Source organism: Ceratotherium simum, chromosome 34, assembly GCF_057802395.1.
Source record: "Ceratotherium simum simum isolate JZ-2026a chromosome 34, ASM5780239v1, whole genome shotgun sequence".
In the NCBI taxonomy this organism is placed as follows: domain Eukaryota; kingdom Metazoa; phylum Chordata; class Mammalia; order Perissodactyla; family Rhinocerotidae; genus Ceratotherium; species Ceratotherium simum.
In genome coordinates, this window is record NC_141933.1 from 5,742,108 (window position 1) to 5,768,790 (window position 26,683).

The following is a 26,683-nucleotide window of genomic DNA, read 5'->3' on the forward strand; positions in this document are numbered from 1 at the left end:
GTCACAGGAATTATGTTAACATTCTTGATAATCTTTCAGAATCAATGTTTTCATTTTTCTGACAGATTTTTAAAAATCCTGGTTTGTGTGTAGGACATTGAACGAAATACTCCCGTCCAAAAGCTTTAAGTGAAAAAGGATTGGAACCAGAGTTCTCAGATTGGGCATGAGCAGTTAACTCGAAAGTCGCTGAGTAATTTGTAATCCCATTTGTGTCCTTGGAGGGACAGTGGAGGATAGGAGGGCATCGACATTTGTTCAGGGTCCATCACTGCCGGGAATAGAGGGGGCGCGTTACGTGAACCGAGCACATTTTCTGTGAAACAACTCTGTGCTTTCTTTTGAAACTTTTTCAGGTATCAGAGGTTTTTGTTTGTTCGTTTCCAATTGTAAATAATAGGTTCACTGTAAACATTTTGAAATTTTTTATTATTTTTTTTTTTGGTGAAGAAGATTAGCCCTGAGCTAACATCTCTTGCCAGTCCTCCTTTTTTTGCTGAGGAAGATTGGCCCTGGTCTAACATTCGTGCCCATCTTCCTCTACTTTGTATGTGGGATGCCTGCCACAGCATGGCTTCATAAGCGGTGTGCAGGTTGGCGCCTGTGATCCGAACCTGAGAACCCCAGGCCACTGAAGCAAAGCATGCAAACTTAACCACTACGCCACCACGCCGGCTCGGAAAAAAAAATTTTAATGTTAATCCCATTCCACCAAGGATAGCCATTGCTGTTGGTGATTTGGAATGTGTGGTGGTGATGGTGTGTGTGTGCTTTTTACCTTAGTGGTATTGTAATATGATTAGAAGTTGCTTCTTTAAATACTTGCCTCTGTAAATGCAACTCTTATTTTAGCAGTTTTCAAGTATGTTTTGTCTTGTCCTAAATTGCTGCCCTTTGATTTATGTTTGGTACTAGAATCTGAAGTATGTGCTTCCTTCCCCCTGTTAGTCCAGTGAAACCGTGTAAGGTGACTCTTTCTTTCCTGGGACTTCAGTGTCGGGTAAACCTCTTGGGAACGGTGCTGCCCATCCTGGAGCAGAATCGCAACTGAGTTTCCTTAGAGCATGGTTGCATCGTTTTTGTGAACGCATAAAAATAGAGGGAGCAAAGCCTTGCACAGCACCCTCAGAATTCACCCCATTACCCTACTCAGATGGTCTTTACTCCTCCAGTCCAGAGAATTAACTAACTATTCTATTTGTTTAAAAACTTTTTTTTTAAAAACAAAGATCATTATAAACTCTCTCAGGGCATACTGCTTTCAAATTAACCTATTCCCATCATCTCCCACCCTCTGAATTTCATTTACACGTGTCTCTTTTGGCACATGAAATTTCTGCTCTTTTTCTCTTATTTGAAACAATTGATATAAAAACTTAGGACTCCCTTTATTCATTATTCTTTATAGTCCCCTCTGCCATGTAATTATTTCTCCATGAGCCCATTTCAAGACGTGATGTCCATTTTAGAAGTTCCCTGTCGTTTCTGAGAGAGGCTTACGGATCGGCTGTGGCCCGTCCTGTCCGTGAGTTTCAACTCTCATAAGAGATTTATCTTGTGAGCCTTGCAGTGTGTGCCCAGGTTGGTCTGTCCCTGCCTGGAGCCCTGGCCCCTGGTTGGCTCTTGCTGTGCCCCCTAGTTGCTCCTTTCAGTGTCCTTTGCTGCTGTGTCCTTATCTTGATCTCTAAATATTAGGGTGTCCATCCCTGCAGTCTTGAGACTTCTTTTATCTGTACTTACTCCCTAGGTGATTTCATCTTGTCCCGTGGCTTGAAATGCCGTTAGTACGCGGACTCCAAGTTTATGTATCCTGCTTGGATCTGTTCTCCAGGTCCTCGTATCCCGCTGCCTCTCACCATCTCCACTTGGTCTCTAATGGGCATCTCAAACATGACCAAACTCTTCTCCTGCACCTCTCCTGCCCCTGCCCAAACCTGATCTTCCTGTAGTCTTTGTCACCTCCGTAAATACTGATTCCATTCTTCCATTTGGAGGGATATTTGAGTTCTCGTTCTTTCACACAATCTGTTAGCAATTCCTGTCTCTCAGCAAAACCTTCAGAAAAGCAAAAACCTGAAACGAGCCGCTTCTCACCACCTCTGCTGCTGCAAGCCGCCAGTGTCTCTCGTCTGGTTTATTGCAGTAGTCTCTTAACTGGTGCTCTCTCTCTGGTCCCCCGAATTATTAGTAGCTTCATCAGAACTGCTTTTGTAAAAGCATTCATTTGTGAGCTCCTCTCCACAGAACAAGCAGCTAGCATGGGCCTTTAAAACTGTAGCTTGGGTCATGTCCCTCCTCTGCTTTCTATCTCACTGAGAGCCAATGCCCGAGTCTCAGCAGGGGCTTCGAGGCCCTCTGTGCCATGCTGTTTCTTCTGGCTGCCTCTCTAGCCTCCCTGCTGCCCCTCTCTCCCCCTTCCTCTGCTCCGTGCTCGGACACCCCAGCTGCTCTCCCCTCAGCTGCGTGCTGGCTCTCTGCCTGCTGCACTCTCCGGTGCCGCCTGGACTGCCCCATCACACCCTGCTCCACCTGAGACGCTCCCCGCCCCTTAGAAACTGCTTTATCTTCTCCAAGGTGCTGATGGTTGTTAATTTGTTATTTCCCTGAGCTTCTTCATTAGAATATAAGCACAAATGGGGGCAGAAACCTTGTTTTGTTCTGTGCTGTATCCTCACAGTCTCTGGAATATAGTATATGTCTAACAATTTTCCTGATATTTTTATATTGGGAAATCAGAACAGAGAAAGATTTGTAGCTGTTATGCCATTTGAGGAGTGGCTAGTACTCCTTTCTTGAAAGTTTTTTTGGCCAATTTTGGGATAAATTTGAGGTAATTTTTACTTCTAATTATAGTCAGTGGCCAGTTAGCCCAGACACTGTCAACCAAGCCAAGACCATGGTGGTATTTCCCTGTGAGCCAGCTGCGTTCCGGGCCAGAGAGACTGCACTGTGTTTATGTTGGGAGACCTCTGGGGAGCCGTGAAGCCTTCAGTTTTGCTAGCCACCCAGTGTCTTCAGCCCGTGTCTCCACAGTCGGCTACCATATCAGCCCTGTTAGCTTTTGAAATTCCGTCTCCACCTTTCACATGTACCCCTTCTTCCAGCTTGTAGTCTTACAGGAAGGATGGAGGCAACGAAACAGATTCCACACTCGTGAGGGCAGAACAAACGATGACCTGATAATTAGTAGAGTATATATTCATTTCATAAATTCAAAATTTATAAAGAGCCCCCAAATTTCTGATAGTTTTACTAGAACTGCTTTTACAAAATATTCATTTGTGAGCTTAAGTAAAGTCTTTTGCCATAATGACAGCTGTTGTTATCTGGACAGGTGGAGAGTATTGGAGCCTCTGCTGGAATATATGCAGACAGATGTAGTGTAGTCATACTAGTGAAATCTAGGCACAGTCTTTGACTGACAGGGGGCCGTGCCTGTTACTCTGAGGTACCTGAAGTTCAAACAAAACAGTCTCCATTGACCACAATATGAATGAGACCTGGGTTATGAATTTGCTCCAATTTGGATCATTAACCCACATTTAGTTGTAATTACATATAAGTTAGAGTGGATTTCGGTCTCTGTTCCATAAACTGGGCTGAAATGTGCTGCTAAAATGATTTATTGGTGAGCTTTTTCTAATTCTTAGTAAAAAAAAAAAAATTAGGTTGCTAGATATAATTTCCTCAAATTAAAATTTTTTATTTCATAATTTTTCTTAAAATTTGGCATCTGTTCTTTGCCCTAACAGATGATCTGGTGAATGAATAAGTAACTCAGAACAATAGTTCTCACACTGGAGCTGGCGCCAGAGTCACCTGGAGCGTATTCAAACCCAGGTTGCTGGGTCTCATCTCAGGTTCTCTGCTGTTTGTCTCGGAGTGGGAATCCTGGTTGGGACTTAAGGATTCTCTGTGGAGAGATGACTTGCTATTTCTTTTGTCTCTTAATTCTACCGAAAGCCACATTGCTGTTTTCTATTCCGTATAGTTACATTTTATGTCTTATCATTGAGGAATAGTAGGACTTCTAAGAGTCTTAAAAACATGTTCTTCAGTCATTAGCCCTAAGTTGTGTGTAACGTGGGCATTCTTAGGATGGATTTCCTAAAGGACCAAAAGCACTTCGCCTTCTACTTCTTCTTTCCTGTAGAGTTGCAAAGCTAGGGGATACACCAGAAAGCGTAATGGCAGCGGGTAGAGGGGTTGCTGACGGTGGTGGCTGTGATTCCTGCTGTGTCCGTGCCTGTGCAGGAGCTTCTCTCACTGCCTTTAAGAGCGTGAGCATCTTGAGAAAAAAGAGGTCAGGTTGTAACTTTAATTTACAGTGTAAAAAAATACGGAAATACAGTTTCTGTTAGGTGGTTTAAACCACAACCTCATTTATTTATTCTTTAATTAGTTGAGTGCCTCTGATCTACTTTGTGCTGTGCTAGAGAAAAGAAAAATAAATTCTTTTTTTTTAAAGATTTTATTTATTTATTTTTCCCCCAACGCCCCAGTAGATAGCTGTCTGTCATAGCTGCACATCCTCCCAGCTGCTGTATGTGGGACCCGGCCTCAGCATGGCCAGAGAAGCGGTGCATCGGTGCGATCCCGGGATCCGAACCCGGGCTGCCAGCAGCGGAGCGCGCGCACTTAACCGCTAAGCCACGGGGCTGGCCCAGAAAAATAAATTCTTGACCCTGGGAATTCTGTCAATTAAGGAGGCAGACAGACCATTACTACGTAGTGACATAAGGGCTTTTACTTCCGTTTGTAGCAGGGGTGTCTACCTGGGTTCAGCAGTGAGGGTCAAGGCAAACTTGCTGGAACATGAAGGGATTAGCCAGACAAAAAGCCGGCTCCTTGCATTCCAGGCAGAGGAGAAAAGAAGTGTCATGGGGCATTGCCTTTTTTCCAAGCTTTCGTTGCCTTTATGCTTCAGAAGTATGCTGCTCTTGAGTTCTGTGCCTTTTCTTCTAAGTGTAAATGTAGGATATTTGATCATCTATAGGAGGTCTTATTTAATTTGATAAAATGTAATAATTGAAAAATCTTTAGCTTATAGCTTGATGTGTCAGTAGTTTTACTCACCCTTTCCTGTTATTTAAGCAGCAGCATTTTTCTGGATTTAGCACAGCCTATAAGATCAAAAGATAGGCACAATAAAAGTTGAATACTAATTGAATTTAAATAGTGAAGGAACCAGGAGAAAAATACATGTTAGAGAACAATGATAAAAGTATCCTTAATATGGATCAGATACTTTTTACCTTTTTACCTAAGCATGTCATACACATTTTACCCCACTGTGAATTCACACACAAAATTCTTGTGACATAAAAGAGACCTGAGGTCAAGTAAAAATTAATATTTCGGGCTGGCCCGGTGGCATAGTGGTTAAGTTCACGTGCTCCGCTTCGGTGGCCCGTGGTTCGCAGGTTCGGATCCCAGGCAGTGACCTACGCACCGCTTATCAAGCCATGCTGTGGCGGCATCCCATATAAAGTAGAGGAAGATGGCCACAGATGTTAGCCCAGGGCCAATCTTCCTCAGCAAAAAGAGGATTGGCAACAGATGTTAGCTCAGAGCTAATCTTCCTCACACACACACAAAAATATTAATGTTTTGTATTTGTGTGGGTATCATTCAAGGCATGTCCAGGTATACATTTCTGGGAGTACTTCAAAATAGTTTATCATTTATACTTTTCTGTGTGTTTGTAAAAAATAAGGGAAATTGCCCTTTGGTGTGGTGAGAGAGCCTTGGGCAGCAGTGCTGGCTTCTCCGCCTGGTTCTGCCTCAGGCTGGTTGTGTGGCACTGGGTGTGTACCTCAGTCTCTCTGGCCTCAGTCCCATCTACAGATTGAAAGGATTGTACTAGGATCGTAAACTCCCTTTAGCTCTCAAGTTCTCTGTTTTTTGCTTTCTCATCTTATAGCCCTTTTAGTCTGACGTACACTAAAGTATAATTCCGTAATGAGGTGCTCTCATGGACATCTTTTTTTCTCATTCCATTACCATCAAACGTAATCTGTTATGCTGTCACTCTCCAAATTATTCAGTTCCCAGGTTCAGCTAATTAAAGTTCAGATAGTGAGGGATACCGCTGTATTAGCAATAATCTCTCAGTTTTTGTTGCCATTGTAAAGGAAGGCTAAGGCAGACATTTCATGATGGGCAATACTTTGATATTTGACTACTGGTCCCTTCTGTACCTTGACCGTTGCCTTCAAACTAACAACAGCGAAAAGATGTGACAGCTGTTGTGGACAAAGCTTAATTTAGATGCCTCTTAAGCTTTCCTCAGAACAGAATAGAGAACTTCCTTGTAGTCTACTCAAGGAGTTAATGGAATGTTACCAAAATGTGTAATTTGAGCAGATTATTGGGGTATACCTAGATATCAGCATAATGAGGAGCAAAGATGATTCTTACTGGTAACTGAGAGATAACTATTTATTGAGCACTTAGTATTTACCAGTCGCTATTTGAAGCACAAGCAATGAGCAAGCCAGAATGAGTCCCTCCTCAGAGTCTGGGGGCACTGTAGACCTCAGCATGACACCGGATGGCTGGGGGAGCCAGGGAGTCTTTAAAGAGTGGAAACATGAATTAGTAAATTACTTTTAATACTTTGTATCTTTCTCAAGGATCTGTATAGCTTGGTCTTTTATGTATTTACCTCCCCATTTTGTTTTGTTTTTCATATTTTGTTTCTGTTAGGAGAGAACATTGAAATTATTCTCTAAGCTATTTGAAGAGAGTGACTAAATGCACCTGGGTCAGGCTGTCTGTGGGTATGAAGTGGTTGGGAGAATCCAAGAACATGGTGGTGAATGGCAGGAGAAATGGAGGCAAGTTGTCTAATGACCATCAGCAGACTCAATCAAAAGTACAGCACACGGGAAAGGACACGGTGAAGGCTGGCAGAAACGCGGGCGAGAGGAGGTCGAGCAGATGTATGTACACACTTAACCTGTCGTTCTTTTGATTGTGATATGGGATGGAAATTCTTTCCAGTTCGTAACGTGTGTTCTGTTCTCTGTTTCCCAAACAATTTTACGTTCTCACAGTTAACAGTATAGTGTTTTTACTCTTTCAGAGTTCTGTCAATTTTTATTCTCATCAGACATTGTGTACAACTCAAGTTTAATGTTTAATATAATAACCTTGGTCATTTTTTATATCCATAACTTTATGTTTTGTAGCATTTGTACCTGAATGGTTAATTTGTGCTATAAAAAGTATTAAAGTACTACTCCTGAATTTCTTATGAGTTCAAACTGTGTTTTTTATATTTGGTGTAAGTATAAGTATGTATTTCTTTGAAAACTTGTAGAGTAATATGAATAATAAAGTCAACTAATTTACATGACAAGTGAAATTTAGGGCAGCTTCACGAATTGTCCGCATTTCTTCTATTTACATAGGGTGAACAGTCGTTGATGCTGGCAGTGACGCTCTGTTGATAATGAGCCACTTCTTTACCTCTATACCTCTTGGTGCCGATGAGGCTGCTTGTTGAGAGTTAGAGAAATGGTAGATTTGATACAGGTTTCGTAGTTCTTTTAAGAGTGGTAAAATGCCCCTGGCTAAGTGTAAACCTGAGTAGGCAGCTATATAAGATTGTCCAAAAGTATATGGCCATGTTAAGGAGGACACTTTTTCTATTTCTTACTTTTCTTAAGGTTAATTTAGCCAGTACTGAATAGCCTTAGTTTGTGTTGGAATCAACCTACTCCCAGTAGATTTGCATTAACCTGGGGTTTGTTACAGTTTCAGATAGATTGTACCAATTCTGATTCATTTACTTTTTAGGGATTATGCTATTCATTGGGTCCAGACTGCCATTAACCTTTCCGTATCAGATCAGGTCACTGACTCTGTAAAAACCGGAGAGAAATCCCTGCTTGAGACAGGAGTAGGGAGAGAGCCCAAGACTGAATGGATTCTCCTTGGCATGGACCCCTCCTCACTCCTTAGCATGTGGTGGGAAATTGAGAGATGTAGTGACTATAACAGTGGTATTGGCTCTGGTGAGTAAAATAGGCATCTCTTAAGCTTTTTTTTTTTTTTTTTTTTTTTTTACAAATTGCTCTTGGCCTCCTTTTGTGCATCATAATGCAAAAAGGTCTTAATTAGTTTAATTATTGGAGGTACAGAAGAATTTAGAAAATGAGTGATACAAAATGTACTTTGCCAAGTATAGACAGATTTAGAGGGATAGACTGGAAAAACCCAGAGAGTGTGAAGATGGACAGCATCACATTGAAAGTTATTGGGCAAGAATGGGGCAAAAAGAGAGCCAGTGATGAAGAGAAACAAAGCAATGCTCCATCTTAGATAAACTGCAGCGACTTCACCTAACATCAGAGCCACAAAGTACTTGAGGCAAAAACTGACACAATTGAAGGGAGAAACAATTCAACGATAATTTGGAGACTTCAGTACCCCACTTTCAATATTGGATAGAACAACTAGGCAGAAGATCAACAAGGAAAGAAGAGTTGAACAATACTCTAAACTAACTCTTCTTAATGACTACAATGGTAGAATACACATTCTTTTCAAGTGCACATGAGACATTCTTCAGGATAGACCATAAACTAGGCCATACAACTAGCCTCAATAAATTTAAAAGGATTGAAATCATACAGTGTATGTTCTTAGACCACAATAGAGTAAAATTAGAAGTGAATAACAGAAATTTGGGAAATTCACAAATAGGTGAAAATTAACACGATCCTAAGTAACCAATGGGTTAAAGAAGAAATCAAAAGGGAAATGAGAAAATACTTGACATGATTGAAAATGAGGATACAACATACCAGAACTTACGGGATGCAGCTAAAGCAATGTGTAGAGGGAAGTTTATAGTTGTGAACACTTATATTTGAAAAGAAGAAAGCTCTCAATCAATAACCTACCTTTTCACCTTAAAACACTGGAAAAAGCAGAGCAAACTAAACCCCAAAGCAAGCAGAAAGAAGGAAATAATGGAGTGGAAATTAACAAAATAGAGAATAGAAAGAAAATAGAGAAAATCGACAAAGCTAAAAGTTGATTCTTTGAAAAGATCAACAAAATTGACAAAACTTTAAGCAAGACTGACCAAAGAAAAAGAAAAGACTCAAGAATCGAGAATGAAAGAGGGGACATTACTACTGCCTTACAGAAATAAAAAGGATTATAACAGAATACTGTGAACAACTGTATACCAACAAATTAGATAACTTAGATTAAATGAACAAATTCCTATAAAGCAACAAACTAAAACTGATTCAAGAAGAAATACAAAATCTGAATAAACCTATAGCAAGGAAAGAAATGGAATCAGTAATTTAAAAAAAACAGTAACTACAAAGAAAATCTCAGCCCCAGATGGCTTCATTGGTGAATAAAGACAGATGTTTAAAGCAGAATTAATACCCATTCTTCACAGGCTGTTCCAAAAAAATAGAAGGGAAGGGAACACTTCCTGATTCATTTGATGGGGCCAGTATTATCCTGCTCCTGAAACACAAGACATCACAAGAAAAAAAAATACAGACCAGTATCTCTAACAAATATGGATGTAAAAATCCTCAGCAAAATACTAGCAAATCATATCCATCAACAGATGAAAAGGATTCTACAGCATGACCAAGTGGGATTTATCCCAGGAATGCAAGGTTGATTTAACATCTGAGAATCAATCAATATATTAACACCATATCAGTAGAATGAAAGACAAAAACCATGCAATCATCCTAATGCAGAAAAAGCATTTGACAACACCCTTTCAGGATAAAAATACTCAACAAACTAGGAATAGAAGGGAATTCTTCAACCTGATAAAGAACATCTATGAAAACCCCACCACTAATATCATATTTAATGGTGAAAGACTACAGATGGTCTCCAACTTACGATGGTTCAACTAACGATTTTTCAACTTTATGATGATACGCATTCAGTAGAAACTGTACTTCGAATTTTGTTCTTTTCCCAAGGCTAGTGATATGCAGTATGATACTGTCTCGTGATGCTAGGCAGTGGCAGCAAGCCACAGCTCCAGTCAGCCATGTGATTGTGAGGGTAAACAATCAATACACTTAGAACCATTCTGTACCCATGCAGTGATTCTCTTTTTCACTTTCAGTATGGTACTCAATAAATTACATGAGATATTCAACACTTCATTATAAGATAGGCTTTGTGATAGATGATTTTGCCTAACTGTAGGCTACTGTAAGTGTTCTGAGCATGTTTAAGGTAGGCTAGGCTTAAGTATGATGTTTGGTAGGTTAGGTGTATCACATGCATTTTTGACTTAGGATATTTTCAACTTATGATGGGTTTATCGGGACATAACAATTGTAAGTTGAGGAAGATCTGTAAATGGTTTTCCCCTAAGATCAGGAACAAGACAAGAATATCTGTTCTCACCGCTTGTATTCTAGTACAATAGCATGTACTAGAGGATCTAACCACAGCAGTTAGGTAAGAAAATGAACTAAAAAGCATCCATATTGGAAAGGAAGAAGTAAAACAATCTCTTTGCAGATGACATAGTGCTTGTATAGATAATCCTAAGGAATCCACTAAAAAACTGTTAGAACTAATAAACAAGTTTAGCAAGGTTGCAGGATACAAGATCAGTACACAAAAATCAATTGTATTTCTGTACACTTGTAACAGACAATCAAAAAATGAAGTTAACAATTGCATTTATGGTGGTGTCCAAAAGAAAAAATAGTTAGCAATAAATTTAACAATAAAAGTGTAAGGTTTATACTCAGTAAACTACAAAACTTTGTTGAAAGAAATTAAAGAAGACCTAAATAAATGGAAAGACATCTGATGTTCATTGATTGGAAAACTTAATATTAAGATGGCAATACTCTCCAAATGATCTACAGATGAATGCAATCCCTATGAAAATCCCAACTGGCTTCTTTGCAGAAATTGACAGCTGATCCTAAAATTCTTATGGTAATTCAGGAGACCCAGAATAGCCAAAACAGTCTTGAGAAAGAACAAAGTTGGGGACCCACTCTCAGTTTCAAAACTTACTACAAAGCTACAGTAATCAAGACAGTATTATACTGGCATGTGGACAGACGTTTATCCCTGGAATAGAATTGAGAGTCCAGAAATAAACCCTCATTTTTGCAGTCAATTGATTTTTGACGAGAGTGCCGAGAAAATTAAGGAGGGAAAGGAGAGTCTTTTCAACAGATGTTGCTGGGAAAACTGGATAATCACATGCAAAAGAATGAAGTTGGACCTGACTTCACACTATATCTGAAAAATTAAGATGGATCAAAAGCCTAAATTCAAAGCTAAAACTATAAAACTCCTAGGAGAAAACCTAGTCATAAGTTTTCATGACTTTGGATTAGGCAGTGGTTTCTTAGATATGACACTAAAAGCACAAGGAATAAAAGAAAAAAAAAGATAAATTGAAATTTATAAAGGTTGCAAACTTTTGTGCTATATAAGGGGTACCATCAAGAACATGTGAAAAGACAGTTCACAGAATGGGAGAAAATATTTTCAAATCACACATCTGATAAAGGACTAATATTCAGAATATATAAAGAACTCTTATAGGGCCGGCCCCGTGGCTTAGCAGTTAAGTGTACGCGCTCCGCTGCTGGCGGCCCAGGTTTGGATCCCAGGCGTGCACCAACGCACCGCTTCTCCGGCCATGCTGAGGCCGCGTCCCACATACAGCAACTAGAAGGATGTGCAGCTATGACATACAACTATCCACTGGGGCTTTGGGGGGAAGAAAAATTAAAAAAAAAAAAAAAAAAGAATTCTTATAAGTCAACAGTAAAAGACAAAAAACTCCAATTTAAAAATGGGCAAGGGATCTGAATAGACAGACATATCTCCAAAGATATAAAAATGGCCAATACATGAAGAGATGCTCAAAATCATTAGTCATCAGGGAAATGCAAATCAAAACCACAGGATACCACTTCACAATCACTAGGATATCTGGAATCAAAAGGACAGATAATAACAAGTTTTGGTGATGATGTGGAGAATTTAGAACCCTCATTCCCTGCTGTTGGGAACATAAAATGGTACAGCCACTTTGGAAAACAGTCTGGCATTTCCTCAAAAGATTAAACATAGAGTTACCACATGACCCAGCAAGTCCACTCCTAGGTATGTGCCTAAGAGATTTGAAAACATATGTACACACAAAAGCTTTTACATGAATGTTCATGGAAACATTATTCATAATAGCTAAAAAGTGGAAACAGCCCAAATGTTTATCACCTGATGAATGAATAAACAAAATGTGGCATGTCCATACGATGGAATGTTATTTGGCCGTGTTAAGGAATGAAGTATTGATGCATGGTACAACATAGATGAACCTTGAAAACATGCTAATTGAAAGAAGCCAGTCACAAAAAACCACATATTGTGTGATTCTATTCACATGAAATTTTCAAACTAGGCAAATCCATAGAGACAGAAAGTAGGTTAGTGGTTGTCAGGGGCTGTCGAAAGGAGAAATGGATATTGACTGCTAATGGGTATGGGGTTTCTTTTGGGGGTGATGAAAATGTTCCAAAATTGATTGTGGTGATGGTTACACAATTCTGTGAATATGTTAAAAACCATTGAATTGTACACTTTTTGTAGTTGAATTGTATGGTATGTGAATTATATTTCAATGAAACAGTTATAGAAAATATAACGACTTTGATAGCTTTTCACATACCTACGTGAAAATAATTTGATTGCAAGACGTACTCCTACCCTTTGGCAGGGACTTGCATGTAAGTGTTTATTTTGTTTTTTTGAAAGAGTGGATGAAAAGGTTACACCTTTCACTGTGTCTCTCTTTCTTGCACATCTCAATTTTGAGAGGCTTCAAGTTATACTGCTGGTGTTCTCTAAATTACATGGGCTGACTCCGTGAAAAGACTGTCAGTGACGTACATCAGACTCAACTCAGCACTGGTGAAACTTCATCCATACAAATTTGGCCTTCCTTTCCTCTCTTTATATTGTTTTTCTTCCAGAGTTAAACCCAATTGCTTCAATTATATATTTCAGTCACTTCCCTTCCCTATTTTTATCCATTCATTCAAAATCTGTTTCCAACAGGTCAGTTGGAAATAGGCCTGTCATTCTTTCTCTACTCCTTTTCCCAATTCTGCTACCTTGCTCTAATCATAGGCAAGTTTCTTAACCTCTGGGCCTCAGTTACCAGCAAAGTGGGGGTAATAATCATCTGCCCCAAAGCCGGAAGCCGAAGTTAACTCCTCCTTTTGGTACTTGAGATCTACCATCTGGTACTTACTGCCGAGAGTGTCTGGTGTTCCTCTTGTTTCCTCCTTGCCCCAGCCCTGTCTGTGATGGCCCTTATGCTGTCTTGCTGCAGTAATGAACATCCACCCATCCCTTTTTCGCATCTCTTCCTTGGGGGGGGAAGTAGGGCATCTGAGCCAATGAGTCTCACAGCTCCCCAGATTCTGTTCTTGGGAACCTGATGACATCATCTGCTAACCACATACTCTCAATAATTGTGTTAGTTTGCTGCATTTGGTTTTCTGTTTATGCAAAAGGTACTCAGTTCTTAATTACTAAAACTGATTGCAATAAGTTATTTCAGTTCTTGATTACTACCTTGAATAGACAGTGAAGCTAAAGGTTTTTAAGGTAGATTTAACTAGTTTTCAGTTTGAGTTACTTTTCTTTTTCTTTTCACAGGTAATGGTAATTCAGGATTTGAAGGACAGAGTCGATATGTACCATCTTCTGGAATGTCTGCCAAGGAACTCTGTGAAAATGATGACCTAGCAACCAGTTTGGTTCTTGATCCCTATTTAGGTTTTCAAACACACAAAATGAATACTAGGTAAATTTTAAGTCTTTATCCTGAATGGAACAGATGATGCTGAATTTAAGAAAATAGATGACTAATTTTACTTTACTCAGAATTTAAAATGACGTTAAAGAAAGTTCTTTGCTACAGAAGGGTTTTCTATATGTGAGCCAAAAAAACCAATAAAAGCCTCTAAGCGTCTTGCCAGTTTTAATTCTGTGTTCTTATTTTATCTCAAGATATTTCTATTAAAATATAAAGCTGGAGGAGCATCTTCATATTCTATTTTAAATGTTGATATTATCTTAGCTGAAAGAAAAATCTTACAAGTATCCTGTAAAACCTTGAAAATGTATATGCTTTCTTTTTCTACTTAAAGTAGGTTACATCAGTTGTTTACATGATTTTATTACAGACTTTTCTTCTTTTAAATAATTGCCAGTGTATGTAGGGAATTTTGCCATCATGTTTAATCTTTGAGATTCAGCTAATCGTAAGTCAGAGTGAATATTTAAAGACGTGCTTATATTCAGTATACAGATAACAAACAGATCTGTAACCGCTTTATTATCAAATGCCATCTATATAAGATATTTTTACATTGCTCTTGAAATCTGTCGTCCTTTAAATTTCTTTATTCTAATTCCCTTAAACATCAAAAGGCCCTTAGATAGTTTCATAATTGACTACCACCAAACACTTAGTTAGAGCTTTATATCTTTTATCTCTCAACTTCAATGGCAAAGGGTTTTCAAATCTGGTGGAAAACATAACAGCAGGGGTTTAGAAGGTAGAGCATGCTCGGGGCCACTTGTCACTCTTTTGCTAGCACTGGTGTTTTGTAGCTTCAGTGTCAGTGACTACCCTAGAGGGACTTGATCACCAGGTGGATAGTCACCAGTAATTAGTTGGGGGAAGGTAGGAATTGGTGAATAAAGGTGATTAGAAGAAAATCTTGCATCGTTTTTTTTCCCCTTCTAATTCTATCCCTTGCTAGAATTAAAACAAGGTACTGTATAATTCATTTATCAATTCTAAATCAAGAAAGAAGTAATTCGGGTAAAAATGTGCCTTTGGTATTTTCATGTAATTTCCTGTCATCATATATCTTTACTTACTAAAATGAAGTGAAAAGTTGGAATGGACTTGAGAGATTATTAAGATACCCCTCTGTTGGCGGGAAACTATCTAAAGTTTCTAAATAGGCAAATGGATGGCTGTTCTCTGGAAAATCAGCAGAACCGCTGCAGTCCAATAAAATCTACTTTGTGTTATTTTAAGTCAGTTTTCCTTTTTTCCCAGTGAACATAAGAGACCAGTGCTTATTCTCCTCCTAGAAGCTCCTGATAGTATTTAAGTCACCCTTTAGCCTTTGATTTTTTTCTTTTCTGAGTTAAGAAATGTGAATCACTATTTCACATAATAGTCCAGTGGCATTCGGGATATTACCCCAAAGGCCCATAATTATGACCTGGAGTCATCAAGGAAGGGCTAGATTATGTTCATTATGCCTTGTGTACTGAAATGTGGAAGGATATAAACCATTTTAGAAAGCATTCCATCCAAATGGGTTGTCTTAGGAAGGAACTCCATGTATTCAGAAACCCATGCTTTGACTCTTCCAGAGGATGAAGGGTTACCTGTTCTTGGCTTCTGCAAAAACAACATAATTGATACTTTCTGTAGACGTCCTCCTGGACAACTGCTGCTCATAATTAGTTTTCATATGAGTCACTTGGAGACTCTTGTTAAGATGCAGGTTCTGATTCAGCAGCTGTGGGATGGGGCCTGAGGTTCTGAATTTCTAACACGCTCCTGACTACCTTGGAATACTTAGGTGCTAAACCATCTGGCCTACTGAACTTCGTTGTGATGTGATAAATGAATAAAAAAGTTCCTTATCAGTGGCTTCCTAGGGCTCACTTAAAAACGTATAGTCCTGGGGCCGGCCTGGTGGTGTAGTGGTTCAGTTCACGCGCTCTGCCTTGGCAGCCCAGGCTTCGTAGGTTTGGATCCCGGGCAGGCACTGACGCACCGCTTGTCAAGCCACGCTGTGGCGGTGTCCCATATAAAGTAGAGGAAGATGGGCACAGATGTTAGCCCAGCGCCAGTCTTCCTCAGCAAAAAGAGGATGATTGGCGACAGATGTTAGCTCAGGGCTGATCTTCCTCACAAAAAAAAGAAACAACATAGTCCTAAAATGTAAAGTTTAGGATTGCCACACGACTATTACTATTATAATAATATTAAAACGCAAGATTTTACTATATCCAAGTACCTCTAAATTAAAATTCATCCAGTCTAGTATGTAAAATTTTTTATGAATAGAAGTTGAAGGATCTAAAATTAAAACTGGTTAAAAAGTTAAACATGCAGAAGAAAACATCTATTCATATTTTTCAGTGTAGCGCTTAATTCTACTCATACAGTTCCTGAAATAGCCATCGATGGTGTAGGTAATCCTCCTGTTCCCGCTTAGACCGGGTTGGTTTTGCAGCAGTTTTGGCACTGTAGGCCAGTGTGGCTGAGCAGTTGGCGTTGCTGTCAAGAAGTGCTCTCCGCCTTTCACCAGAGGCATGGGTGTCAAAGGTGTTTTAACAGACTCTCTTGTAAGCTGACATTTGAGGAATACATAGAAATTTTATTAATGAAGCTTGTTAATCTTAGTTAAAGGTATACATTTTCATTTAATCTTAGTGGACTTATTTGAAAATAAAACTATCCCTTCTAGTTCTTGATCTTTTTAGTAAGAATTTACCAGAATGTTGACTGATATCATTTTCAAAGATATTTTTTATAGAAAATAAGGAAAATCTGTAGTGCTTTATTTGAATAACCATAAATATTTCTTAAATTATTAGCTTATGGACTTCTTTCTCTTTGGAGTGCAAAAGAAGTGACTGGAAGATGTGATTGGAGCTTGGATTTTAATTCTCCAAGCTGTCTGTATGTTACTGGTATAAGTGGTCTCTTTGTTCTTATGTTTATACATCTCTAATTTGATTGTCATTTTTTAGTTTCTCTTTTTTTTTTATGCCCTTTTTCCTCCCTTCTGCTTCTTTCACTGTACCCTCAGGAACAGTGTTCAGAAACAGTAGATGGTTAATGATTTCAGAATTTCCCAAACTGGCTATGTTCTGAATGCCTATGTTTTAATCTTAATATATCCCTATATTTACTAACAATTAAGTTTGTAGCATGAATACCTCGAAACAGTATAAACAAAACAGTAATTTTAATTTATTGGGAAGTATTTAGATTTAGTTGACTTTTGTCAATTATGAAACTTAAATTCTTCCTTTTCATCAGAGAAGCGTTATTAGTAATACCTCTGATCTTTTAAAAAGCTAGTGGGGAGATGGATATTGTAAAGCAAGGATGATGCTTTCGGTAATGCCCCCTTGTTTAGGCTGCAGACCCAGAGATTTCACAGTATCCTGGGGAGTCGGGGAGACTCAAGTGAGCAGTGAGCTGAGCAGGAAATAAGAAGAAATGACAAGAGTCATCTCAGGGCACTTCTTCTTTGGAACTTTTCTAATCCAAACTTGAGCCTGTACAGTCTTGACTCATCCTTCCAATACTGTAACCATCTAATTTTTATTTTATTTATGTATTTGATTATTCATATTTGCTGTTGGATATGAATTTATAAATCACTTTAAATGTCACTTGAAAATTAAATGCTTGACTAGAAAACATAAAGATGTTTTTAGACTTTCTAACTTAATATAATCAAGGGTAAAAGGATGTTATATGGGCAGGAAAGAATTTTAGCATCCTGGCTTTTGTTATCATGCTGAGCCTACCCGTGTCTTCATCAAGTTCTTGAATATCACAATGTTTTAAGGCTTTCTGTTACAACTAATATTGTAAGTCTGCTTAGAAATTACAAGTACAAATTATACAAATAGTTTTTTTATTGTTGTTGTTTGTTTTTGCATTTATATAGCGCCTTTCCTTCGAGGAGCTCAAGGCATTTTTCAAAATCTGACAGTTTTCCTCACAACAACCCTGTGAGGTAGGTAGAGTGCATTACAAGCAATAATAAGATACCAACTAACCTGTTTCAACCTTTGTAATATTGTTTATGTTGAGTAATTGGAGATGTCAGCATAAACACGATTTTTAGAACATTTTGCAAACCTTTTAAAATAGTTTGTCTTAGTAATAGATATATTTAAAAAACCACTTGTACTCCATAACAGGGTAATTTTAAGAGAAATCATTCATCAAAAGATCAGGAGTCACTCCCTGGGATTAGCTGAGCACTGATTGCAGGCCCCAGCCAGGTATGTTTCTGGTTGTTGTTTATTTTCAGGTCAAGAAGGAATGAAGAGCTGTGGTTTTAGCATGACTCCTCCTCTCAGCATCTACGAACTATCAGTTTGTGATTGAACTTGCTTCAAAGGGGGAAATGTGTTCACGATGTTGCCTCATGGTTTTCTTATTTTATATCTTAAATATTTGAGTATTTTTCTCTCTCTTCCTCTCTCCTTCCCTTGCTCCCTTTTTTCTGTCCCCCCTCCTCTTTCCCCATCCCTCCAGTCAGCTCTTGACTGTACATGCTAATGGAAGGGCACAGTAGTACAGCTAATACAAATCTACAACTTTTCTTCATTGCCACAGTGGTCTCTTGGGTTTGGAAACAGAAAAACCAAATAGCAAGAAAACCTGGGAAGTCAGTCTCTGGAAAGAGTGGGGAACAGGTGTGTGGGAGTGTGAATTCATGTTTTTTTCTGCCCCTTTTAATAATAAATGATTGTAAATGATATATTTTTATTTCTTATACCACCCATTGATCGGAGATGTGGGAAGAGAAAAATAAATGTTTGGTTTATTTAAAGTTGCAAGTTTCATATTAAGAGAGGGAGGAAGGGTATATTGATTTGGAAATGCCAGATACCTGGTTCTCTTGCCTCCCCTGCCATCTCACCCCCAAATACTAAATTTAAAAGTATGTATTTGCATCCACCCCTTTCACTGTATCATCAGTAGAACAGCCAATGCTGTCTCTGGCTGGGCTCAGTGCTGGTTCTCAATGGCAAACACAAGTCAAATCCTGTTCTAATCATGAAGGGACACAAGAGGGCCCTCGTAGTCCAGATAAGAGAGCGGCATCAAGAAAGGCCTGGGGAGTAGTCCCAGGCCTTCCACTAAGCAGCCCTCATTGGACCTTATTTTCCTCATTTGTGGAACAAGAGAGTTGTTTTTAGATAATCTAAATTTTCTTCTAGCTTTAAGAACCATGGTGTAAAAATAGCTTTGTGCAATTTGTGTGGGAGATTTAGAGTGATTATCATTAAGGAGAGGACAAGAGGGTATTTTTCTACTCAATAATAGAAAATTACTTTAATTTTTCCTAAGGTCCTCAGTGCCTTTTGCTCTGGCCCTAATAGTTGGAACAATCTTACGCTATTAAATAATTTTTATTTCCCTGCAGTATTTGTTATAATGGGATTTGACTTGAACTGTGAGCCAGGTGATTTTGATGTACTTCTATAGGATTATCGAAAACAACTGTCTCTTCCCCTTCCTGTCTGCACTCAGAACCATTTTCTTCTTCCTTTGCCTCACTATCATTTCACGCCTATAGCAGCCAACTGTGACAGTAAGTTTTGACAGTAAATTACATTTTAAGTGAAATGGAGGTTCTTGCTGGTGTGTAGCAAGGGGCAGATTCAGGGATTTTGTTTGTGTTGTAAGGCAGTAGAAGTCAGGAAAGTAAAAACAAAAAGCACAGGAAACGTGGAATCAAGAGTTGGTTATTTTGTGTTGGTTTTAGCACATAAATTGTTTGGCATCATGAACAGAGAGTAAACAAAACTAGGGAGAGCTGAGTGGCGTCTTTAGATAGGAAGGTACGTGTTTCAGGAAGTGGAGAGGACGCATAAAGCCTGTCAGGAAGAGCCAGTGTCCATCCCGGGTTTGCACCTTACCTTTCTGTCATGTTCTGAAGAGCTTTAGGGAGTTTAGCTCTGCCTCTGACTTGCTTTCTAATGTGTTGAGCTGTGCGATTTATTTTGAAATAAGAGTGTCACCGTTGGTCACTTCCGCATGGAACATGTAAAGATTGCTTGGCTCTTTCTGTCATTTGTAGCCCTGCCACTTAACATGGATTATTTATCATATTTTTCAAAGTGAACTATTGCTTTCTCATGTATTGTGCAAAATATGGGTTGTTTCCTGCCATTTCATATTTTGTATTGCTTGAAGTGATATGCCTTAGCTAGCAGCTGATTGGTTGTCTTATCTGTCGTTTATATGCAAATAACTCGAGTGTAGGGTTGCCTCAAGAAGGCTTTAGATTGAGTTTCTTAGAGAAACCCAGTCTTGACAGAATCACCTGTGACTACAAGTAAGTAGTTTAATATAACTGTGTGGAAGTTTGGATACTTCCACAATTTGCAAATATTTAGATTATTTTAGTAGTGCTATTCTGACAACCTAGTTAAAGACATTCTGAATTGTTGAAAGGACTTCCACTCATCTGTGAGGGCTGGTTTGCCAGTTGATTGGAATAGAAAATAGGGCGTTGTCCATTTCTTCATATGATATCTCTAGGTTGTGTTTGAACTCTTTCAGATAGTTCTGCTTAATAGTTCTGAGAGCTTAGTGAAGCTAGAGTCTGTAGCCAGTAAATTCCTGGAAGTGTCACCATGCATTAATATATCTGAGGTCCTCTAGAGATCCTGTCCAGTAGATAGTGTTATACCTGTTCTGGACCTCATGTCTTCCCTCTTCCTTGTTCTAGTACTTTCCTTTACTGTTGTTAGCCAGCTGATTCCCTCAGCCCCTGTTTATCTCTTTGAATCCAGCCTTTTGTTTTTTAAACTGAATATTTATTTTCCTTTTTTTCTTCTTTTTGTGAGGAAGATTAGCCCTGAGCTAACATCCATGCCAATCCTCCTCTTTTTGCTCAGGAATATTGGCCCTGGGCTAATGTCCGTGCCTATCTTCCTCTACTTTATATGGGACGCCACCACAGCGTGGCTTGACAAGCGGTGCATCGGTGCGCGCCCAGGATCCGCACCTGCAAACCCTGGGCCGCCGCAGCAGAGCGCGTGCACTTACCAGCTATGCCACCGTGCAGCCCCTGAATCCAGCCTTATTGAGATCTTCTGCTTAGATTTCCTCTCACTTTGCCTGCCTTCTGTTGATTGTTTCCTGCCTTTATAGTAATATTCTGCTTTTTCTTTAGAAAGCTGAATTTTCCGCTTTCCTCATTGCCCATATCAGTGTCAACTCCAAAACCCCTTCCCAAACAAATACAGCTTGGTTATAATTTCCGTACCTTAAAGTGCTATAGCAGTGTGGTTTGTACCATATTAACATTCATTTGCTTATTGATGCCTTGCGTAACTGTTTGATGCATGTATGTATCTCTTAGTCCCAATTAACTTTTCTATTCAAAAACAGAGGCTATGTCTTCTTTCTCATATTTTTCACCACAGCACCTGTGCATACAGCATCTGATAAAAAATCCTTGGTGAAATATTGTGGCTTAAAATCTTACTGAAATGTTATGAATACATTTGTGATAGCTTATCAGAAAAAAAAAAAATCTGCTTCAGTGCTTCCTTTGCTGGACTTGGTGCTAGATCTGATCTCAGTTTTAGCATTTTCAGGTTTATGAGATGTGCAGTTTTGAATGTTTGAGTAAGATGCAAATACTTTTTCTCCTGAGCCACTAATATTTTTTCTTAATGTATTTTATTTGAATAGCAGTCTGTAATTCCTTTTTTTGTTGTTGGATGTTAAAAAAAAACCCAAAACCTTATTTGGGAAAATAAGCCAAATGAAATTGACATGAGAAGAAATTTTGAAATTAAGATCCAAGTTCCTTTAATCATAGTACACGTGTTTTATTGAGAACACAGCTTTAGAACAAGGGGCTTACATGGCCCATGCTTGTGTCGTGTGTTAATGTCTGCCTAGCATGTGATGTTCTGAAGTCATTATAGCCAATTTTACAATAGAAGCCTTTTAAAATTCTACCCCACCACTTTGTCCTTACATCACCAGTACAGCAGTATCACTGCTGCAGTTGTACTTTTTGCCCTCTCTTTGTTCTCTGAATGCAGTTAGCAAAGATTCATTTGACATGGGTGTTGGAACATCAAGGTGTGTTTCAAGACCTGTTGGGATGCCTAGTTTGGGGTTTTTCTATCTGTACGTAGAGAGCGTTTTTGTTTATGGCATGGTTTTGTTTGCTGCTTCGTTCTTCTGAAGCTCATTGCCTTGCATTCCTATGGCTTGATTCTGCATGTTTTACAAAATTCTTGTCATTCTAATTCTCAACTAGACAAACTCTATTCTAGATCTTTCATTTTGTACCTTCCAAAGTAGAGGACTAGTAGTAGCCTGAATCAGACAGCTTTCGTTTGAATCATCTGGTCACCTCTCAGTTAATGAGATAACAGTGAAATAAAAATATGAAAATACCTTATGAAGAAAGAGAAGTTATATTTCCTGGTGATCAGTATTACTTGAGTAGTAATTATCAACATGATTGATTGTTCTCTTTTGTTAGGTCTGGCTGTTTTTAGGTTATTACCTGTTTCTCAAGATCTCTTAACAGTGGCCCCAGGATGATGGCAGATAACTAAAGTTATGGTTTTGATTTCTTTCAGATTTCGGCCAATTAAAGGAAGGCAAGAGGAACTAAAGGAAGTAATTGAACGTTTTAAAAAAGATGAACACTTGGAGAAAGCCTTCAAATGTTTGACTTCAGGCGAATGGGCACGGCACTATTTTCTCAACAAGAACAAAACGCAGGAGAAATTATTCAAGGAACATGTAGGTTTAGTAATAAGATTAATACTACTGTATTTATCCGTCTGGATAAGAGTAAAGGAAACGAAAGCCTAAATTTTAGTGAACACTGAAACTTTGAATCAGTTTTTCATAAGACTAATCAGTATGAAGATCTAATAACACTTAAGATCATTTCTATGGGGCGCGCCCCGTGGCTTAGCGGTTTAGTGCGCGCGCTCCGCTACTGGCGGCCTGGGTTCAGATCCCGGGCACGCACTGACGCACCGCTTGTCCAGCCATGCTGAGGCCGCATCCCACATACAGCAACTAGAAGGAGGTGCAACTATGACATACAGCTATCTACTGGGGCTTTGGGGGAAAAAAATGAGGAGGATTGGCAATAGATGTTAGCTCGGGGCTGATCTTCCTTACAAAAAAAAAAAAAAAAAAAGATCATTTGTATGACTATCCAAAGAGAAAACTTTGTCATCTGTAAGTGAAGTGCATTGTGAACTTTTAAAGTAACATAGCCAAGCTATTAGGTAGATGTGAAATTTTTCAACTATGTGAAATTTTTAGTGTGTGTGTGAGGAAGATCAGCCCTGAGCTAACATCCGTGCTAATCCTCTTTTTTTTTTTTTGCTGCGGAAGACTGGCTCTGAGCTAACATCTATTGCCAATCCTCCTCCTTTTTTCCCCCCAAAGTCCCAGTAGATAGTTGTATGTCATAGTTGCACATCCTTCTAGTTGCTGTATGTGGGACGCGGCCTCAGCTTGGCCGGACAAACAGTGCATCGGTGCGTGCCCAGGATCCGAACCCTGGGCCACCAGTAGTGGAGCGCGTGCACTTAACTACTAAGCCATGGGGCTGGCCCTTGAAATTTTTAAATAACAGCAAAGTTTTTTACTTAATGATCTTAAATGTTTACATTGTTGGTGGTGGTTTGCTTTTATAATTCTGAAAAAAATCTAGCAGGATAAATAATATAAAGTTAATACCAATTTTTTTCCTGTTTTAGGTATTTATTTACTTGCGAATGTTTGCAACTGACAGTGGATTTGAAATATTGCCTTGTAATAGATACTCATCAGAACAAAATGGAGCCAAAATAGTTGCAACAAAAGAGTGGTAACTATTATACTAGTATAAACCCATTAAGTCATTTTATTTCAAGTTCTCCCTTAAACTACTGTTCAAGTGCTAAGAAGGTCGTGGGGAGGAATGAAGCCAGAGCTCACCCTTAAGGAGCTGGCGCACGGCCAGTGCTTCGGCCCAGCGACCAGGGTCAGGGTGGTGAGATGAGAAGTCTGAGTTAAACCAGGTTCTGTCTCTAAACTAAGCCAGAGTGCTTTTTGTTTTCCATTTATTGAGTCTGGTGCCTGCTCAGTGACAGGACTACTGAAAGGTTAGGGGTAACCTGGCTTCCAGAGTCAGTCTTTCACTGGCCTAGAAGAAAGGTTGGGTATGAAGTCTTAATAATCCCAGGAATTTCCCAAGTGGAAACTTCCTAACACATTGCCTACAAAAAATGTGTATGTATGTACCAGCTTAAATAAAAGTAATAAAATTGAGCCCAGCTTGGAGGGATAAAAGCCATACATGGAAGAGAGAATATGTGATTTTTATCTATCCTCTCATGCCTGTTCCCTACCTTATCTCCCAGAAGAAGTATGTAGCCCCTCTCATATACCACCTCCAGTATTTCTTATAGCAAAAAGTGTAGGGTCAGGTACCTACAAATGGAGTGGGCAAAGAGCATTCTCCCCTCCCAGGCCTCTTGAGTGGATGTGTGTTCGTGAGTGAACGTTGTTTCCCTTGGGATGGTGTCAGCCTGCTGATCGGCTCCCGTGGCTCCCTGTGTTGTTGGGGGTGGAGCTTTGAGGTCTCGGGTTCTAGAGCTGCACTGTCCAGTACAGTAGCCACCAGCCATGTATGGCTATTGAGCCCTTGAAATGTGGCTAGTCTGAATTGAGAAGTGCTCTAAATGTGATGTACATGCCAGATTTTATATTAAATTGTATTTCTTGTTAATATTTCTTATACCGATTTACCTGTTGAATTATCTAGTGGGTTAAAATATATTACTAAAAGTAATTTCACCTGCTTTCTCTTGACTTGCTTAATGTGGCTGCTAGAACGTTGAAGTTGCGGTGTTTGGCTTGCATTACATTTCTGTTGGGTGGTGCTGCTCTAGCTGGGGACGTCCTAATTCTGGGTCCTCACAGCCCTTTACTACTACCTGTCTCTGTCTCCTTCATCCATTGTCAGCAAGGTGAATTCAGTGCAGCAGGTATTTGAGTCCTTTCTGCCTGCAAAACACTATACTAGGTGCTGCAGGGGGTCAGAGACAGGTAGCACAGTTCCTGCCCTGGAGGACCTTCCAGTCTCCGATGGAGATAAAGCAGCCGCACAGGCAACCATGCACAAGGCTGCGGGGCTTCCAGGCGGGATCCAGGGTAGTCAGCCAAAGTACGCACGGCCAGGTCCTCTCAATCCCTGGTGTTTAGTGGACAGGATTATTTGATTAACAGAAGCCGTATTATTTATAATTACTAGTAATTTTTAACATCACATATTTTAAATAGGAAACGAAATGACAAAATAGAATTACTGGTGGGTTGTATTGCCGAACTTTCAGAAATTGAGGAGAACATGCTGCTTAGACATGGAGAAAACGACTTCAGTGTCATGTATTCCACAAGGAAAAACTGTGCTCAGCTCTGGCTTGGTCCTGCTGCATTTATAAACCATGGTAAGCTGTCTTTCTCAGGTGTTAGTTAGCACTGGTGTGGGGCAGTACTGCTAAAAATTAGAATGCCGTATCACACTGTGTAAAACCTTTATCTTCTTTTAAAGGAGGGTTTGAAATACGGATTCTTTTTCTTTTTTTCCACAAACTTATTAAATATTCCTGTGCTCTAACTTGAGACCTAAATTTCTGTCAAAAGTTGTAAAATTATATGGAAAGCTTATTTCAGATTTCTGTAATTGTTCGTGTTTCAGATCTTTCCTACAGTTAATTGACTTTATCTTTTGGACATTTTTCAGATTGCAGACCTAACTGTAAGGTAAGCATAAAAATTTTTTATCTCAAGTATTTTGTTTCTGCTTCAGGTATGAGTTTCTTAATGAGTTAACTTTATTTCAGTTTGTGTCAACTGGTCGAGATACAGCGTGTGTGAAGGCTCTAAGAGATATTGAACCTGGAGAAGAAATTTCTTGTTATTATGGAGATGGGTTTTTTGGAGAAAATAATGAGTTCTGCGAGTGTTACACTTGTGAAAGGTAAAGTATTAAGTAGATGTTCAGCTTTTACAATCTTTTAACCACCTGATGATTATGGGCATTAACTCACGTTATCTCCTCATCATTTAAATGCAAGGATACTCTTTTATGTTCTGTGCATCGTACCCAGTACAACGTGCATGAACAAAATCAAAGGCTACAGAAATATTTAGGGGCACTGGCACCTGATCCTTTAAAATCTTATTACTACCAACTGTTGTTCTTATGAGTAAATCAGAATACAGATATTCCTAAGGAGAGAATGGGAAATACCTTACACACTCGTGCGCATGCACACACAGTGCCAGCGTAGGGGTGCCCCCAAAGTAGCAAGTGAAGTTCACTACTAATAGTCATGTAAAAACGCTGAAGTTGTCTTGTGTGTTACCAACCTGTGTCTTCTGGAATTTTTATGTTTTAGTGCACATACTCTTCATAATTCCTAAAGTCTGTCACTTAGTGAGGAACTCTTTTTGGAGTTCAAGATTCTGGAGTCCTTGTAGAAATCCCCCGGATCTGCCTTAGCAGGACTGCATGTTCACACTTCTCACTGTAGTGGCTTCTGCATACAGGAGCTCACTGAGGCGGCCTCACGAGCTGTCCAGGCTAGTGCTGCGGGAAGGCTGACATTACAAGGTAGCGCAGACTTGCATAGGCCACACTGTGGAGCAGACCTGGATTTGTTGAGCCCATTTTACATACCTTGCGCGGTGCTGGACACTCTACCAACCCTGACTCCTTCAGTCCTCACAGCCATCCTGTGAGAGAGTGAACTAGTAATGTGCCCACATGGCAAGTGCAGAAACCTAAGTGTCTGAACA

At 39.4% G+C, this 26,683-nt stretch overlaps 1 protein-coding gene across 4 annotated transcripts in view; it reads left to right on the forward strand.

Annotated features, from left to right (window-relative positions):
- KMT5B (lysine methyltransferase 5B) overlaps positions 1–26,683 on the forward strand; it is a 55,434-nt gene that overhangs the window by 11,758 nt on the left and 16,993 nt on the right. The window contains exons 2-9 of one of the 4 annotated variants that reach the window (XM_004437729.3): positions 6,709–6,944; positions 13,708–13,855; positions 17,772–17,840; positions 22,453–22,618; positions 23,596–23,705; positions 25,163–25,329; positions 25,626–25,645; positions 25,726–25,862. In XM_004437729.3, the coding sequence (XP_004437786.1) occupies positions 6,785–6,944; positions 13,708–13,855; positions 17,772–17,840; positions 22,453–22,618; positions 23,596–23,705; positions 25,163–25,329; positions 25,626–25,645; positions 25,726–25,862 (977 nt within the window). In that variant the 5' untranslated portion in view covers positions 6,709–6,784. Of the gene's footprint in view, positions 1–6,708; positions 6,945–13,707; positions 13,856–17,771; positions 17,841–18,027; positions 18,112–22,452; positions 22,619–23,595; positions 23,706–25,162; positions 25,330–25,625; positions 25,646–25,725; positions 25,863–26,683 lie in introns of those variants that run through there. The other 3 variants (XM_087422529.1, XM_087422530.1, XM_087422531.1) reach the window with 3 other exon arrangements.